The 19,547-nt window shown below is 34.7% G+C and overlaps 1 protein-coding gene across 1 annotated transcript in view; it reads left to right on the top strand.

Moving 5' to 3' along the window:
• ARID2 (AT-rich interaction domain 2) overlaps positions 1-19,547 on the top strand; it is a 236,290-nt gene that overhangs the window by 144,054 nt on the left and 72,689 nt on the right. The window contains exon 6 of the mRNA XM_036759335.1: positions 1,363-1,430. Coding sequence (XP_036615230.1) covers positions 1,363-1,430 — 68 coding nt within the window. The remainder of the gene's footprint in view (positions 1-1,362; positions 1,431-19,547) is intronic.

Below are 19,547 nucleotides of genomic sequence, written 5' to 3'. Positions count from 1 at the left end.
TATGTTGAACACGTTTTATTGGGCAAAGTACTTCTTGTGTTAGTTGATTCAAGAAATGAAGTAACCCAACTATTATTTATTGTTATAACTAATTATACCTACTCCTTAAAGTAGCCTTCTGGTAGACCAAAAGAATTAATGTTAATAGTAATGCCATAAAATGCCTTATGTAACGGAAATATTTCCCTTTATATTTTTGTTACATTTATGGATTTTAAAATAATAGTTGCTTTGATGTAAACTATTTGGGATATTTCGTTCAATGGGGACGTTATTTTACTTAATATTTAGAATTAGATTCTATTTTTTAAAGGGACATATGAATATCATAATTTCAATATCTTAAAATATCTAAATTCTTTGTCACATGTATTGTTTGGATTTTATTTTTTAACTGTTGTGATATCATATATAGTTTTCACATTGCCAGTATTTGTCACTGTACTGTTACATTTTAAGAGCAATATTTAATTAACTCCTTCATTACTAAGTAACTCATTGCAAGTATCTCATTTTTAACGTAAGGTCCTTAGTTAAAGATAGACATATTCTACTGATTTACTGGCAGTTCTTTAACCCATATTATGAGTTCCCCCATTTTGAGAAATATTAGGGAAGAATATTTATTAATATATGTATGCCTTAGTATGATGGATAAATAAAACATGTCAGCCAACTGGTAAATAAGAATTACTTCATTAAATGAAACTCTTCCCCCACCATACACTCCCCCCACAATTACCCAAATGAATCACAGCTTAGATCACTTAGGTTTTTTAAACAAAACAGGCTATTATTTGTGGGAATTTTTAACAGTATGAGGATTTTACCACCAGAGTTCATCTGTAGATTGTATCATGAATGTACCACATAAGATAGAATGATTGTATTAGGGTACAAATTCCATTAACAATTGTACCTGAATGTGATATAAGACATTATAGTTACAACAGTGTTGGGATAACATATAATCTTGTATAAAATTTCATTAGATATGGCATGTTGGGGCACCCATGGATTGACTTATGACAAATATTTTTTCCCCAGATAAGTGAAAGCTAAATGCTTTTTAACTAATTCCTAATATAAACTATTTCTTTCTGTATGCCCACAAAACCAAAACTTGTAGCTATTTAGGGTGTAAGAGTTATAAGTACATGAAGTATAGACCATTTGATTGTTTCCTTCAATCACTACAATAATGAAATGTACCTTAATTTACCATAAAAGTATTTTTTAATCAGTAGGAAACTTTAAAATGGCCTTTCATTGTTGAAGCTTTTGCAAACTTATGGATATTAGTAAGGATTTAAATGAAAATGTATACTTTCTTTTTACTTAATGTATCTTTTATGCTTATAGCTTTAGGATCATTTTCTACTGTATTTGGAGAAGAATGGAAGGAGAAAACTGATAGAGATTTTGTTAAGGTAATTCATAAAAGTTAAACTATTTTTCACTGTTACTAGTAACCAAATCTCATAAATATCAGATAGTTTCTTATAATATGTGTTAAAACATTGTTAGATTTTTATCTTCAGGAAAAATGGATTCAGGTTCCTGTTGATTATGAAATTTTGTTGAAGGAAAGATTTTTTTTTTAAATAAGGAAATAGAGTAAGTGGAAATAAAGGCTCCACATTTTATTGCACACATTGATTTCTGAGGAAGATCAATCACAAAAGTAGAAATGAGGTTTATTATATATTATTTAAAGCTAGTGTTATAAAACTGCAGTCTACAATTCATTTCAGTTCAGTAAACATTTATTAAGGCTTTATGCTAGGTATTAGAGATACAAAAGCAAAAATGAAATTGTCCCTATCTCAAGGAGTTCTGTCTATTCTATTAGGATAAATACTTAACTGGGAACATATGTACTGAAGGGGGAACATATAACTGTAGCTGCAGTTACACAAACATACGTACACATAACCCATAAGTAAGAAATACTAAAAAGACTTGGGCAAATATAAAATCTTAGAAGAAATATTGTCTAATCTTTTCAAATTAGAGTTGTCTAAGTTTTCCAGTCCTTTAAGTTATGACAAGAAAGCAGAGCTTATTTGTTTGACCTTAGAGAATATGGCTTATTGTATCATCAATAGTATGTACATATGAGAAAACTGCCATCATTATTATAGTTGATAAATGTATATATCTAACTGTTGCATTCCTCTGTAGCTTCTCTAATATATTGTATTGAAAGATCATTTGGAGAATTTTCTCATCTGAAGTTTATAGCATCTGTGCCTCTTCCCTAACGTACATATCAAGTTTAACTGGGAAGATAGAATTTTTTTTTCTGATTGTAATAATTACTAATCAGATGAGTGTTGAAAATAAGGATATTAGGCTTACTTTTGCTATAATTGACATAATCATTTTACTAGTGAAAATAATCCCAATCATATTTATTTACATTTAGATTATGGGTGTCCTGTTGATTTTGTAGTCAGCATCAACCTAAATAAGATTGTCGCCATAATGATTGACCAAGGGATACTAGGAAAAAAAATGTGTGCGTGTGTGTGTGTGTGTGTGTGAATGTTTGAAAGTATATTAAATTACCATTATTTTATTTCATTGGTATAAACATAGGAAGATAAGTGGTATTAACAACTAATTGACTGTTTATTTAGTATTGCTAGAGTGGCTATAATAAGATTTAAAAATAAAATAGATATTTTCCAATCATTATTTTAAGTGAGTTATAAGAATTCACTGTGGAAATGTGATTATTTTAAATCGTAGATGCCAAGAGTCCAAAGTTTTAGGAAATCCTTAAAGTTTTAGTTCTTAAATTTTTTTTTTAAAAATGTCAGCTACTCTTTCTGTATATAAAAAGAAAAAAGGGGAGGATTTAACACCATTTTTGGAACTTTGCACACATTTAAGGTTTTGTGGTCAGGAATAATATAAATTTGTTTAAATTCTGTCATTTGATCATTTTTTTTGGTCTTGCCGAATGTTTGTAGTGGACATTTGAAATATTTCATAAAGGTTTATTAGAGGACTTGTTCTAAGTCTTTGTTTACTTGCACAGGTACATATTAATATACACTAATAATATAGATACAAATGAATCTGTGTTAATGACTAGTCTTTTTTCCTATTCAGTTAAATTAATCCTTCATGGAGTAAGGGGAAAATATCTGGATAGGAGCAATTATTATCACGTTTAAAGTGATACTAATGTGAAAGAAAAAAATAAAATGTTAAATTTCGTAGGGTAGGATTGGGAGATATAAAAGGACTTTTGTTGGCAGGTTTGAATAGCACACTTTAGTTATTGTAAATAAATTTTGCATTGAAAAATGGCCCTAGTATTTTATAAAATTTATTTTTGCAGTGATTTTACATTTGGAGAGATTTTTGGTATGAACATTTGTAGGAAAATTTAATTGAAAAAGGTGGGTTTCAAGTATATAAATTTTTTTAAAGGGAGTTTTTAACTTTGCAGAAGTGTATTCTGTTGTGTAATACAGTACAGTGAATAGAAAAAGTATTAACACTATTTTTATAAGGAAAATTTTTAACAGACATTATGATTTATAGGAGATATGTAAATTATAGTTACAATTTATAGATTAGTTGCAAAGACAGGTATAATTTCAAGAAGAATTCATAAATCTTGATTGTCATTTTAAGTATTCAGAAATAATTTTATCTTACTCATTCTCTTCATTTATACAAACAAATATGGTATGTTTTTGTCTGCTCCTTCCAGAAAGGAAGCCCTTCAAAATTCCTTCTTTTGTTATATCCTGGCCACTCATTTTTGCTTACTTTCAGCTATTATATTACAGTATCTGGTGTATTCACTACTTTCCTGTAAATTTGTCTATGGATAGTGTACAAATAAAAAATTTCAATGTAGTTGCTGTCCTCTCAATATACACTAATGCTCAGTATTAGGGTCCTTTTTTTTTTTATCAATGATAGTTAACAACAACTCTGAATCAGTTTAAAGACCCAGAAAAGGTCTTAAAATCCTTTTTGATTTCCTACATTTTTCCCCACTTCCAGTTTCATCGCCCCTTGAATACATCCTTTGTACTACCAAAACATTAATTTCCTTATGGCTTAGCTTGGTCTTTGCAATCTCACTACTAATTACTTATCTCCAACTATTACCTTAGCTATATATACCCTGTTGGACCTGTAAAATAGAATGTTGATTGTTCCATGAACATGCTCTACACTCTGTACTATATTTCTTTTTCTGCATCTTCAGCCCTCCTGCAAATTTCCATTATTCAAAATCCATCTTATCCTTTGTAGCTTAATTCAAAAATTAGCTCCTTTACCCTTTCTCCTCTACCAGAAATGGTCTTTCCTATCTCCAATAGCACTTTTTATCTTTTCTAGCAGTGTGGTGCTGTGGAAAGAGCCTGAACTTGGGGTCAGGAGCAAACCTGGGTAAGAATACCCTTTCTGACACTTTGCAGCCATGGTACCATGGACTTACCACTTAAATTCTCTGAGTTTCAGTTTCCTTATCTGCTAAATGGGGATAATAATGCCTGCACTGCTTACTGGACTTGATTGTTGTGAGGATCAAATGAGAATGTAAAGTGCTTTGTAAGAATTTAAGTAGTTTTCTGACTAGTTTTGTTTAAAGAAACATCCATTTTAAATGATATCACCTATTGGCACATTTTGCCTTATACTGATTTGTGTATATGTCTCAACTCTTTCCAAGGACAGGATGGTATTTTATTTGTTCCACTCTTTCCCTCCCCAGCTTTGCCCCTCCCTCCCCTGCCTCACATACAGCATGTAGCATAAGTGTCTTTTACAAAGCAAGAACTTGATACTTATTCTTGATACTTATTGAATGAATAGAAATAAAGAAATTGGTAGCCTGATTCCTTAAGAATCTCAAGCAAAAAATAAAATGTCCTTTTTTTTCTTTCTTTAGGTGAGGTGGCAGTTAAAATGTTGCTTGCTACAACTCTTAGGCAATATAACTGTTTTTCCATGAAGGCCCTTCTTCTCCTTGATCAAAATTGAATTGGATTCTATTCTTTAATAGTCAGTTTTGATTAATTTGCTAAACAAGAGTTAGAATTTATCCTCTCAGCTCCTTTCAAAAATATTAAAGACAGTAACTTTGTACAAATAAAACCTTGTCATTTTAAGTGACAGCAGTTATGTTACTTCAAAGGGAGGCAGCATGACAAAGAACCATTCCAGCTTTAAGGAAATTGACCTAGACTCTTAAGTAGTCATGTGACCTTAAACAAATCACTTAATCTAACTGGACCTCAGTTTTCTCATGTGCAAAATGTGGGGCTTTAAGTAAATGATGAGCTTCAAGTTCTCTCCCAGTTCTGAAATTCTGTAATTAAAACCAACACACTTTGATTTCTTAATTCCCTTCATGGAAGGATAGGAGTGCTTTGACTGGCAATTGTCTATAAAAGATCAGCTTTTCTTTTCCCCATAGATGTCAAGAAAAGGTAGATAAATTTTCAAGAAGGATAAAAAAGGCAGAAAAGACATGAAAGTAGCAAAAGGTAGAATCAGCAAATGTTAGACACAGTGAAAAAGAAGAATAGCTTGCAATGAAGAGACACTAAATAAAATAATTATGCACTATGAAGGGACAAACAGCCATATGCAGCTCAGAACCATACTACTAAGGGCGTATGTATCTTGCCAAACATTTGTAGTGGACATTGGAAATATTTTATAGAGGTTTATTATTAGTGAACTCTTACTAAGTCTTTGTTTACTTACACATGTGCATAAAAGATACATTAATAGTATAGACACAAATGAATCTGTTAGTGAGTAGTATTTTCCTGTTCAGTTAATCCTTACAAATGAAGGTGAAATATCAATTAAAGAATAGATATAAAAATTGTAGGAAGTGTATAAATAAAAATTTATCATATGAAAGAAGAGTTAAATCGTGGAATAAGAGGGAAATATTTGGATGGGACAATTATTATTAAATATAAAAGTTATTGTAATTATGAAAGAAAAAATAAAGTGTCAGAATTGGAGATTGTGGGGTAGAAGATAGTTTGACTGTCACAGTTTGATTATGGTTAGGTTAATAATTTTTGCATTGAAAAATAGCCTTAAAGTTTTATAAAAACTTTTTTTTACATTTGGAGAAATTGTTGGTATGAATATTTGTAGGAAAATCTAATTGAAAAAGATGAAGATGTGCCAGTTAATATCATTAAGTAGCCAGGAGAGTATTTGGGTCTAGGAATTCATAGGTGTGGAGAACTTTTGGTGTGGAAATTTTTTTGACTAATTAATATTGGTAACTTGTCATTTATATTTGTCTGAGCCACTTAGAAGTAAAGTAATTTGCCTATGATTTCACAGTTAAATATGAATCTTCCTGATTGCAAGACTGGCCTTCTATCTACTACATCATATTATGTAAAATTACCACCTAACTAATACATCATTTTTTTACATGTCATTTACGTTTGTGACAATTATTTTATCCATAACATAGCACAAACATTTAAAAACCAGAGTTTTATATAGAGACACTTCTTGCTTTATCTAAATTCTCATTATGTAAATTCAGCTGTATGTCAAGAATTAAAAAAGAAATCCACATTCCAAAAAAAAAAAACCTATGTTAACTTTACAGTACTGTGTTCTTCTCACTCCTACTCCCCCGCTTGACATTCTGTGCCTCCCACCTCCCACCAAAAAAAAAAAAAAAAAACAAAACCCTTCAAGTGAAAGCAGAACCACAGATGTGTGGAGATATTGCCACTGGCAGTGGATCGAGGAGTCACCTTGGGAGGAGACCTTTGTCCTGCTCTGTCTCCCATCTATCTGTCTTCTGTCCATTAACACTTGGGTACTGTGTATCTATTCCTAGCTCCTGTGTGTCCTGCCTGGCCTTTCGTGTGCCTGTGTCCAGCCTCCACGTGTCTTCCCCACTCACTGCATGTTCTTCCTCTAGGTTCCAGTAAGGCCCCCATGTGTTCCTTCTCCTGCTCTCACTTCTTTGTCCCTGGCTCCTTGAACCAGTCCCCTCCCTCCCTAAGCATGCTGTCCCTTCCTTCCTTTATCTCTCACGCCCTTCCTCACATCCATGGACAAATTTGCTTTATGTTAAAATTGCTTTATGTAGAGGTCTATGGAACAGTCTACTTACATAAAAGGAGAATTGTTTATATATCAGAGTTAGAAGGGAAGTTAGAGGGCCCTTATCCAACCTGTAACAGCAAAGGAATACACTCTGTAACAGATCTGATAGATCATCATGTAACATCTACTTGATGATAATGAGCTCAACATGTCTTAAAGCAGCCTTCTTTTATTTTGGACAATATTAATTGTTGAAAACATGTTTTTGATAAGGAATTGAAATTAGCCTCTTTCCACTTCAAGTAAAAAAAAGTCCATTTCCTCTTTTACATCGTAATTCATCACATATTTTACAACTGTTGTCTCCACAAAGCTTTCTTCTATTTATAAGGCTAAACATCCTCAGTTCTTTCAAATAATTTTTCTATAGAATACTTTGCAGGTCTTTCACCATTCCAATCACTGTTCTTTGGATATATTCCAGTTTATTAACTTGCTTTCTAAAATGTGGTATCTAAAACTATAGAAAGTATGTGATAGTTTTCTGGAAAATTCCCAATAAAATACTGATATGTATTAATATGCTAACTATCAAATTTAAGACATCTGACTAGAGTGAATCATTCCTCAAAGGTTACAGGTGCTGTTTGAAAAACTAAGCCATTTCTCTATGTCTGAACTTTCTGTTAGAATTAAGAGACAGGTGTAGCACAGTTAGCATTTGATCTTGATGATAAGAACATCTGAGTTTTATTTGTGTTTTATTGTTGTTCATGAGAAGTAAGTATCTCAAGTTATCTCAGACTATTAGTTTGGAAATATAAGCAGCATATACATTAAACGCCGTGCTATTGAAAAACATGCCATACTATTAAAGCTTTCTTCTCACAAGATCCTTCTAATATTCCTGAGAGCTAACAAGGTAAATTTGATTTCATAATACCATCAAGGATACCATGCATAAGCAAAATGATCTCCTTTTAGTCTTCCAAACAATAGGGTGTGGACACCCAAACATAAAGATTTAACTAAGTCTTTACAAAGAATTATTAAAATTTTCCCTACTGGAGAGGTAATTTTTCATAAAAGGATAGTAATTCCTTTTGTCTGTTCCACCCTTTAAATCTTGGCATTATTGTTTATTCCCATGTCTTTAATTGATTTATCTCTATGTGAGCAAATCTCACATCTTATCTCCAGCCCAGGCCTCCTTCAGGTCCAGAGCTGTACCACAAAGCACCTATATAAATTATTACCATCTGCATGCCTCACCTAAAATTCAACATGTCTACAATCAAGTTTAGTCAGTATTTATGTATGGGCTCACCAGTTCATTCAGACTTATATATTTGAAACTTTGGTGTTATCTGACTCCTCCTTCATTCTTCCTTTGTGTATCTAATGTTACTAAATCATAGTGCATTTACCAACGTAATATGTACTAATCATCTCACTTCCATCTTCCCTCTTTCCACCACCATCAGCCATATAAAAACCCTGTCTGAGCAATTGAAAAAGACTCCCATTTTTTCCCTCCAAAATCAGTCTTTCATATCATTTAATTGATTAGTCTCAGTTCTACCTTCTTTATACATGGATATGATCATGTCACCACTCAAAACCTTGAAATAATTTCCTTTTGCCTTATGAGTAAAATTCAAACTCCTTAGCTAGACATTCAAAATCTTCTACCATCAGGGGCCACCCTGCATTTCTAATTTTATTTCATTTTACTTGCCATATAGTCATATTAACTATTTGCCATACCCCTAGAAACTCTTTCCAGCCTCCATTCTTTTACATATGTTAGTCCTTCCCCTTCTGCATGCCAATTCTTTACTGAACTCAAAGGCAGTCCCTTTTAGGAACCTTTCTCTTTCCCTCTTGTCTCCTTACCTTGGAGTTCCCAGTACCAATGAAATCATAGATTCAGTCTCTATCCTTATCTTATTCCATTTTACATAGCTATATAAAAATGTGCATTTAGCAGTTTTTTACCATGGCAGATTATCTGTGGAAAGACCTGATTTACGTCTTCTTCTTGATAGAATTGGGCAGCTAGGTGACACAGTGCCAGGCCTGGAGTCAAGAAGACATTGTCCTAAGTTCAGATTTGCCTCAAATTCTTACTAGCTATGTGACCCTGGTTAAGTCACTTAACCTTGTTTACCTCAGTTTCCTCATCTGTAAAATGAGCTAGAGAAGGAAATGGCAAATCACTCCAGTATCTTTGCAAAACAAAAATAGGTGAAGTATTTTTCCCAGGGCTATTTACTACCTGTTTACTCTTATATTACTATTTAGTTTATGGCTTGAGATGTATAAACTAAAACATTTAATTATCTTCCATTACAGAGGAGGTTTGAAAAAAATGCTGAGGCTAGGGATTTATTTCTGAGACTAAGGTAGACATTAACTCAGATTCTACCTATCTGAAATTTCTTCAGTATTATAAGAGAGATGGGCATACTCCCTTACTTAATCTAAGGAGCTGAGGAGCAACAGGCTTTCTTAGGTGAAGAAGAGGTTAAAGGCAGTGAATCTCAAAACCATTGCAAGTAGAGAATCCCTGAATGCATCATTTTGTCTCCTTATATCTACCTCTAGTTTAAAAAGTTTCTGACAACGCATTGTGTTACCAGGAAGCAACCTCTTTGTTAAGAGAGGTATTATTTAGCTATCCAGCAAATATTAAGCTACTACTATTTTACCATACAATTCAAAATTTCAGCATCTTAAAAGAAAAATAGATCTGTAATTTCATCTGTATAGGGAACTCTCTGGGAAGAAACTCCTTGTACTAAGACAGATGTTAATTCTTCTGTAATTTAGAGGCTTACAGAATTGTCTGGGGCATTAACGGATTAATGACTTGCCCAGGGGAACATAATCAGTATTTCAGGGAGGCAGGATCTGACACCAGGTCCACTTTAGTCTGGGGCTGGACCTATATATCTACTACATCACTATGCCTCTCCTCAGCAAACTCTATTGCAAATGCCTTAAATGTTTGATTTTAATTAATGCCTTTTGAACTTCATTTTTATCCTTTAAATGCCATTATCTTTTACCTTAAAACAACACTTTGTTCTAATGGTACTTAAATTCATTTTGTTCATCATCTTCAGAAGTTTGTGTGCCCATTGTTGTAGTGTGATGTTTTTTCATCTGTTCATTTAGTAATTATCACTTTTAATCATCAGGTCAAACATGTCATTGAAAGATATTGTCCTGATGTCATCAGATAGTGCATTCATTTAAATGTGATTTTCATTTTCCTTCATGGTAAATTAGTTTTTAAAGAAGTTTGAAATGGAGATGCAGAGTTTGCCATCAAACAACAAAAATTTTTCGGATTTTCTGATTATTATATTCTTATTAAAATAAGAATTGTTAATGGTTCCTATGATGACAAAGAAATGAAGGGCTACACACAGTGTTGTAATGGAATAATATTGAACTGAGAATTGGGAGGCTTGCATTCTGACCGTAATTATGTTGTTTCATATAAATCATTTAACCTATCTGAACCCATTTCCTTATCTGCAAATCCTATGGGTAAATAGTACGCAGAAGGCTTTTTTCTCACAATCCTTTAATAATACCAATGTTGTCCCCATTTTACAAATGAAGGAACTGAGACACAAAAGTTAAGTGACTTTTTACTCTGTCTAGTGCTCTTTTCAACTCTTGTACTAAATGTGTAAGGCTTAGAGTTCTGTATTTGAAAAGTAGTGCCTTATAGTCTTTTTAAGATGAAAGCTTTAAAAATTAAAATTGGTTAAATTATGTGCTTTTCAGAAATAAACACATTTGTTTATAATAGAATTTTGCTATGGTTCTTTTAAACTAATTGTCAAAAATAAAGATAGGGCCCTTGCCCCCATATCCCAGTCCTCTCAATGGCTCTGAAGCTATGGTTCTAGGCTGCAGTTGGCTGTATAGAAGCTTACAGATTGAGGTGATGAGTGTGCTACTGAAAGTGCTTCCCATCTAATGTTCAAGAGCACGGCCATAACATTTATTTTTATGAAGCAAGAAGTGGACAATTCTGAAAGAATCCCTTGTCTTGGAAGCAGTCTCAACAATCATCAAGTCTATTCACATCAGCCCAGACCTCTGAAAAGTTTATTAACTCATTGTTGACATTAGAGGCAAAACAACAATTTCCAGTGATAAGCAAACATACTGAAATTATTAGATGTTGTCTATCTCACAGAAAAGACTCTAGTATACATCATTTAAGTCACAGGACATCAAAGGTGTTGATGGGACAGCTTGGAATACCTTGCTGACAGCAGAATTCCTGAAGCACCTAAAAGGCTATATGGAGGAATACTTACTTTCCACACTGGCAATTAGCAAGTTGAAGGAGATTCCTTTTATTGAAGAATGATCAGAAAGAGAAATAGAGGCAGCTGCTTGAGAAGTCTTCCGTGATGGCCCCAAACTCCAAGCTGATTTCCCAATAGAAGGTTGCTTTTTCTACTATGGTATTGGATGCTGTCATGATGCTAGATGACCTGCTGCAGCTCAAGATGACTGTCAGCAGGAAATTGCAGGATAGTGCTCTTAAGAAGTTCCAGATGTGTATCAAGAGTTTCATTCAAAAAACCTTTATTTTGCTTGGTTCAAAATCTAGTCAAAATATATAGCTCTCCCATGATTACCTTGCTGAATGTTGAAGTAGAACTGAAAGCTGAAAAAGATAATTCAGAAGTCTGGATCTATACAGTGAAGGACTACTAAGCCACAGGTTAGAGAAGATCAAGAGACCTAAGTCATCTTGTCTGAACTTCCCACTGGGGACATAACCTACTTAGTATTTTGCTGCCTAGGGCATGTTCTGTGCTGACCAAGTGTAGTTGAGAGGGTAATGATGGTCTTTGGTGGATCCATTCAGACCATTGTCAATGCTCTAATCCCACATGTTCTAGGTAGCCACCAACTTTTCGACAAGACATAGGTCATTGGTGAGATGTATAGTTTCTTCACTGGCTGCCTACAAACAAAAACTGTATGGTTATCCTGCAAGGTGGAGTTAAGTTGTTCACAGCAGAGACAGAAATGTGCCTTTATGATGATGTGGTTGTCATTGTCAGAGTGCCATTGAGAATGACTCTGGTGTCTGGGAACAATGAGACCAAAGTGGTGTTCTCTAATTACCTGAGGTGCTACTATAGGACCATCCAAGCAAGCAGCAGCTTCTTATTGGTGTTTATGGTAAAGCCCTAGAGATCATTCCTCATCATCTGTATAACAACACTGTCTTTGATGTCACCCACATCCTTAATAATGCTTCAGGCCATGCATGTTGTGTGTGACATGGATATAGATATCAACCATGAGGATATCACTGACAACTTTTAATCCTTTGTAAGAGAGCCTTTGTATACATCAGTACCACATTCTTCATTGTGTTTATGGGCGAGACCAGTGAGAGGCCCCACAATGAGCCAGGGCCTAGGACCTCTACACTAAGGTCTCTTCCATTTGATCTGCACAATTAGTTGGTATTGAAAGGCAAGAGGTAACAAATGTGCCTGGCTGTGTTCTACTTGAAGGTATTTAAATAAAGCTCAAATCCCTTGAGGGACTTTGTTCTATACAAAATTTCTTAACACCATTCTTCCTCCCCCCCACTCCCCATATACTTCAAGTTTTCTTAAAAGGAGAAAATTCACAAAAATCCTAAGTGCTGGGTTTATGTACATTTTTTAAATGGAACGCTTCTATCACATATCAGGAAAAATTCTAATTCTTAGAAAGGATTTAGCATTTCAGTATCATTAATTTATATTTGGTACTCTAAAATACTAGACTGATGTTTCAGTCCTTTATATTGCATCTAAAATATATTTTCTGTATTTGCTATTATTGGTAAACTAAGCATTTTTCAGCATCTACTGTGTACTTGGCATTGCCTTCAAGAAACTTGTGTTCTACATAGGAAAGCAACATGTGTGCATATGTTAGTATGAAATATTCACAAGGTAAATTTATTGGAATAAGTTATATGAAAGGAAGTACTAGTAATTGACGTGATCAGGCAGGAAAGGCCTCATATAGGTGGTGGCCTTGGCCCTTGAACTATGCTGTGAAGGGAGGTTTCTAAGAGGCTGATGTAAAGAGGAAGTACATTCAGAACATTGGGGACAGGCTATACAAAGAATGTAGAAAGGAAAAGGAACATCCTGTATGAAGAACAGATAGTACGCCAGTTTTGGTTGGACAGTGTACTTGACAAGCCAAGTAAACTGAAGAATGGTTGAATGTATAAAGAAGTATAATATTTAATAAGCCTGAAAAAGTAGGCTGGTACTAGATTATGAAGGGCTTTAAATGACAGAGAGAAAATTTGTTTTTGATCCCAGAGGTACTGGTGCTTTATATTCAGGGGAGGCACATGGTGACACCGGTGCTGTAGGAATATTACTTTGTTACTTATGTAGAAGATAGATTGACAAGGGGAGAGAAAAGGAAGGGAAACTAGTTAAAATTTTGGACTGGAAATTATGTAATTACTAACCCTCCTGCACTCTTCAGTCCAGCCAAATTGACCTTCTTTGTTTCTCATACATGATGCTCAATTTCCTGTCTCCCATGTTTGTCCACCATTCCTGGAATGTACTCCCTCCTCTCTCTGCCTCAGAGAATCCCTGCCAAACTTCAAGATGCAGCTTAAGTTCCACCTTCTCCATGAAGCCTTTCCTGATCTCCTTAATTGCTAGTGGGCCTCCAGGCGGAGCAGCAGATAGAGTACTGAGCCTGTAGTAAGGAAGATGTGAGTTTAAGTTTGGTCTCAGACACTTAATAGTTTTGTGACGTTGTACTTAACCTCTTTTTGCCACAGCTTCCTCAACTATAAAATGGGGATAATAGCACCTACCGTCCAGGGATGTGTTAGTCTGAAGGTAGTAAGTTAAGTGCTTAGTGCAGTGCCTGCTGTATTGTAGGCATTACATAAATGCTAGCTGTTGTTATTACATCAGTGCCTGTCCTCTAAAACCACTTTGTATTTAGCTGGTTTGCATTTATCCTTTTGATATATTTTCTACATGTACTTATATAAGTCCTTGTCTCCTCCAACAGAATTTAATTTTCTTACCAGCAAGAATTGTTTCATTTATTATTTGTGTAATCTCAGAGCTTAATACATTGTCTACCACATAATCGGTAGTTAATAAGTGCTTATTGATTGGATAGTAAGAAAATGAAAATAGTGAATGTGAATTTGTATGAATTTTGTAGGAAAAAGAAGGAAAAAACAGGGTAGTAGCTCCAAGGGATAAAAGTCAAGGGGACAATTTACTTAATATGGGGAGAGCTAGAAAGGAAAGAAATAAAATTATAATTTAAGGTTGTTAGCAGAGTCCAATAGAAAGTTTTTTTGTTTTTTCAAAATAAGAAATTTCAACTTGCATATGCAAAATGGTCAGTGCTTGGAAGAGAAAGAGTATATGTAAGTGTTGGAAAATATATAACTGATGATACTGCTTGAAAGAGGTAGAAAGGAATGGGATTAAAGAGTAAAGAAAGCTAGAGAGTCTGGTAAGGATGGGAGACATCTCTTTCCTTGAAAAAGAATGGAAAGAGAAGATGATACAGAACAAACTAGAAGTGGAGAAATGCTAAGTCTATGCAAAAATGGCCTCCATCTTAAACTATGAAGAGAAGCCATCAGAACTGGTTGCTGGAGGTATATAGAGAAAGTGTGGGACAGTATCTTTGGAGAAATGTACTAAGGAATCAACAAGTGAAGAATAAAAATATTACTGAAGAGTGGTGAGGGCTTAGCTGAATATAAATGGCATGCATTTATGGTGTTCCAGTAAAGTTTTATGACTTTTTTAGCAACACTTGAAAGGCCAAAAAGAAAATCAGAGATAGCACATGATAGAGATGACTTCAATTTAAGGGTTTATTTAGAAGTCCCCAAGGTCAAGCAAAACTTAAGATAGTTGGTTTGGAGTTAAAATGAGGACAAAGTTGTAGTAGGTTCAAAGGAAATAACTGAAATAGGAAGTAATGGGGTTGTGGTCAAGGTCCTTTGAATTCATGACTATGGAGATGAGCTGAGTTCAATATTATGCAATCTGATGTTAGGTTTAATTACATGCACAGGAAAAACTTAAGTGAATGAGGAATAACTATTATCCAGCCTATGATATGCAGCTGAATAGTACTGATATGCTTACAGAGGTGGTTTACAAGTAACATATATGCCTATGCAGATGAACAGTGAACTATGCCTGGAATTGAATAGGATAAGCAAGCAAGTAGGACCAATCACATTTGGGAAATTTCCTAGTGCTTTTATAACCATTCCTAGCTTCTCACTCAAACAAAGCCCATCTTTTTAACTCTAGTCACCCAGATGGCAATGAAGAGATGCATAGTAGGTGTGAATAGACTGATATTACCAACAACGATTTCCCCAACAGTATGTATGACCAGCATAAATAGTACAAAGACAGCCATGTTCTATTGGTACCTACATAATGTCACTAAATCTAGAGCAAGAAACCCAGCATATCGGTGACCCCCACTATGAAGGATTTATGGAAGTACTTAAATAAGGTCACCTCGACTGAGAAGAATGAGATATGCTCCATTGAAGGTATTATTGAATTGCGGTATGATCCCATATCAATGAGATCACAGATCCATGGATGGCCTTCAATGGAGGCCAAGCAAGGTATGCTTATGCTTTTGATTGGTTGAAATATGAGAGAAATGGAAAGTCATTAGAGTTAAGATGTTCAGATAACTCTAAGGTTAGGGTTATGAGGTAAATCAGAAAATGGAAAGAAATGAGTAGAAATGAGTAGTTAAGGAGATCAGGAAAGGCTTCATGAACCAAAGAATGAAGTTTATTGAGGAATCTGGGTTTGTGTTTTGCAGTATCAACAAGAATGAGAAGAGTATAAGTGGATTAAATGAATATTTAAAAAAAAAAGATTGAGTGATAATAACAGAAGTGGCAATGGAGACTCTGCCTCTCTTTATTAGGAGGAATAGAAAAAAATAGAGCCCTCATTGCAAATAGTATTTTGACTAAAGGGAATGTGGTTGCTTTTTTACCTAGGTATTAGTGTTACTTTCTAACTAAATAGTTAGAAAAAACAGACATTATTCCAGGATCTTTTTCAGCTGACTTAATAGAAAAAAAAAAGCAAGATTTTTTTTCTTAAGGGCATGCATTCATTTAAGCAAACATTTATTAAGTTTTTACAGTGTTCAAAGCTACATACAATAAATAGAAATTTAAATACAGTTGGATATCCCTGCTTTTAAAGTATTCACTATATAGTAGAGAAGATGAGGTATGTATACTAATAGTGAAGTTTTTAAAAATAGGATGTAATAAATGCATAATCACCATAGCTAACATTTATATGGTGCTTTATGCTTTGCAAAACACTTTACTTTTAACAAGCATTTATTAAGTACCTACTGTGTGCTAGGATTTGGGAATACAAAGACAAAACAAAAAAGCCCTTCCCCTTAAGAGCTGTATTCTACTGGAAATATGTGATGTTTAAATCAAAAGCTATAAGAAAAGCAATTCAAGAAGGGAGAGAACATAATCAGGGAGATCAGAAAAGTTTTACCATAGGAAATAGGACTTGAGTTGAGTTGACAGAAACTTAGGATGAGAATGATGAGAATGGAGTACCTTCCAGGTCTATAGTATATCTTGTAAAGGCATGGAGGTGAGAAATGGAGTGCTGAGTTTGAGGAATTTGGGCCAGCTTGGGTAGAATATAGAGAGGAATAACATGAAATATGTTTTCAAAGAAGCACTCATTTGATTTAAACAATCCTGTGAGGTTGGTAGGTACTGCAGATATTATATGACCCATGTTTTGCAGGTGAGGAAACTGAGGCTCTCAGAGTAGGTTAAATGGACTTCCTCATTGCTATGGAGCTCATTTCAGACAGGATTAAAAATCAGACATATCTCAATCCCACATCCAGTGCTCTTTCCACTGTACCACGTTGTCTTTATATAAAAGAAGTACAATGTTTTATGAGAATTCAATAGAGAGAGCCACTTCTCTTCCCTCTACTTTGATTCTTGGCAATCTTATAAATTCTCATAATTTTAATTATAACTGTGTAGTGACTTCTAATTTTATTCCTTCAACTTCAAACTCTCTCCACAACTCCATTCCCACATTTCCAGTTGCCTACGTTACATCTTTCCTGAGTATCCTAGAGGAACCTCAAACTCACAGCATCACAAAATTTAATTGGAACTCTCAGAAATCATTTAGCTTAATCTGTCACCTAGGCACTTCTTAAAGATCTCTGGTGTTGAGAACACATCTCCTGTCTTAGCTCATTCTACTTTTGGCAGCTCTGGAAGGAAGTTAAGTTTTCTTACTTTCAACCTAAAATCTACCTCTTCACTGTCCACACGTCATACCATAGAATCAAACAGAAGACCCTCTTCTACATGACAACGAAATACTTAAAGACAGCTGCTTTATCTCCCCTATGTCTTTCTTCAGGATAAACATCAATAATTCCATCAAGCCATTCCTGCATGCCAGTTCTTTCACCAACCTGTTCTCTCTCCTTTGTATGCTGTACTTGAATGCACTCTCTAAAATATGGTTCTCAGAACTGAACACGTGGAATTTTTTTGTGGTCTGATCCAGAGAGGAGTATGATGGCACTCTCTTCTGTTGCTTCTGTTAATGCAATCTATGAATAATTTTTTGGGTCCATGTCACAGTTGGCCGTCCCAGATGTCCAGCCCTAAATCAGGTTTTGATATGTCAGGATGTCGTGCATCCTCATATTTAAAACTTGACAAGATTCTGCAAACCAAATCAACCTTGACACTGAATAACTTCAACGTGAAGGTAGGCATGGAGAACGTAGCAAAAAATGTCTGGGAAAATACTAATTGATGGCATAAAATTAGAACCAAAGACTTGGGGCGGCTAGGTGGTGCAGTGAGTAGAGCACCGGCCCTGGAGTCAGGAGGACCTGAGTTCAAATCCAGCCTCAGACACTTGACACACTTAGTAGCTATGTGACCTTGGGCAAGTCACTTAACCCCAATTGCCCTGCCTTCTTCCCTCCAAAGAAAAAAAAAGAACCAAAGAGTAACTAACTCTTCTGAAACCTCATGACCTCATGAAACCAATAGTTTCTTCACGAAGTGAGTTAGAAGGCACTGGATATAGCAGTCACCAAAAGATATGAAAAATGAAATTAGTTCTTAACAGAAAAAAATTAAATGAGTTTTTGATTTAATAGTTATTTAAGAATAATCTTCATGTGTTCAGATCATCAGAAGAAAGATAAAAATTAGAAGTTAGGATAAAATGAGAAAAAGATATAGCATAGTTGAAGAATTTCCAAATGGATCTGTTCAAACAAGTCGTTGACTCTAAAATTTGAAATATGAAGAAAAGTAGACTTTACAGAAGATTCACAGATAGAAAACGATCATCACAAAGAGTAGGCAGGAATCTCCTTAGCTAGAAGACTCAAACAGCTAGTATTTACAAGCACTGGGGATGTGAAGACAAAGATGAACACTCCCTGGTAGAGTTTACATTCTATTGTGGGGCACAGCGTGTGTGTGCGTGTGTGTGTGTGTATTTATAACAAAGTAAGTTTGGAGGTGAAAAGGCACTAGCATAGAAGTAGGAAAGGTCTTATGTAGGTGGTGGAAGTAGAGCTGAGCTAAGGAAGCTAGAGATTTTAAGAGAGGTGAGAGCATTTTGGGACAGAGGCAACAGCAGGGAAATAGAATGTCTGTGTGTGTGTGGAGCAAGCATGGACCAATAAGTGGGTAAAGAATGTGCAGTATACCAAGGATTCTAAGTGCTAGATTACAAAGGGCTTTATTTTTGTTTTAAAAGTCTTCTGTTTTTATTTTACCCATATTTACCAGTATATCTCTTTCCATCCTCCTCCTTGCTATCCCTTATGGAGAATAAGAAAGCAGGGGGTGGGGGGGTGGGGGGTGCTGCTGAATAAATCTAACTAATATATCTGAAAATTTTTGCGTGCTGTTCCACACTCCTGGCTTCCTATGCCAAAGAGAGGTGTTTGCATGACTATAATGTTATGAACCCAGATGAGTAAGGTTGTCATACACTCAACAAAAAGAGGGAAGTTCAGAAGAATGGAGGCTTTGGAGATAAAGATAATGATTCTACTTCTGGTGGAGTAGTATCTTAGTCAAAACTACCACTTGTTAGGCTGTAAGTTAATTTGCAGTGCATCATAGGGGACCCATTTAAAAATCACATAAACATACGAATTCGAGCTTTAAGATATAAGATAATTTTGGTCTTTAAATCATCTTAATACAGTGTAGCAGTCTACCTTGTTTTGTAGTGTTAATCCTAGTAAGGACAGTTGGTTTTATAACCTTATAGTTTGTCAAGATGTTTTGTTTCACATAATGTTACATGATCTATCTTTAGAATTTTTAGTCAGGGTTT

Source organism: Trichosurus vulpecula, chromosome 5, assembly GCF_011100635.1.
Source record: "Trichosurus vulpecula isolate mTriVul1 chromosome 5, mTriVul1.pri, whole genome shotgun sequence".
Lineage (NCBI taxonomy): Eukaryota > Metazoa > Chordata > Mammalia > Diprotodontia > Phalangeridae > Trichosurus > Trichosurus vulpecula.
The sequence above is the reverse complement of the archived record's forward strand: the minus strand, read 5'-3'. Positions and strand labels throughout refer to the sequence as shown.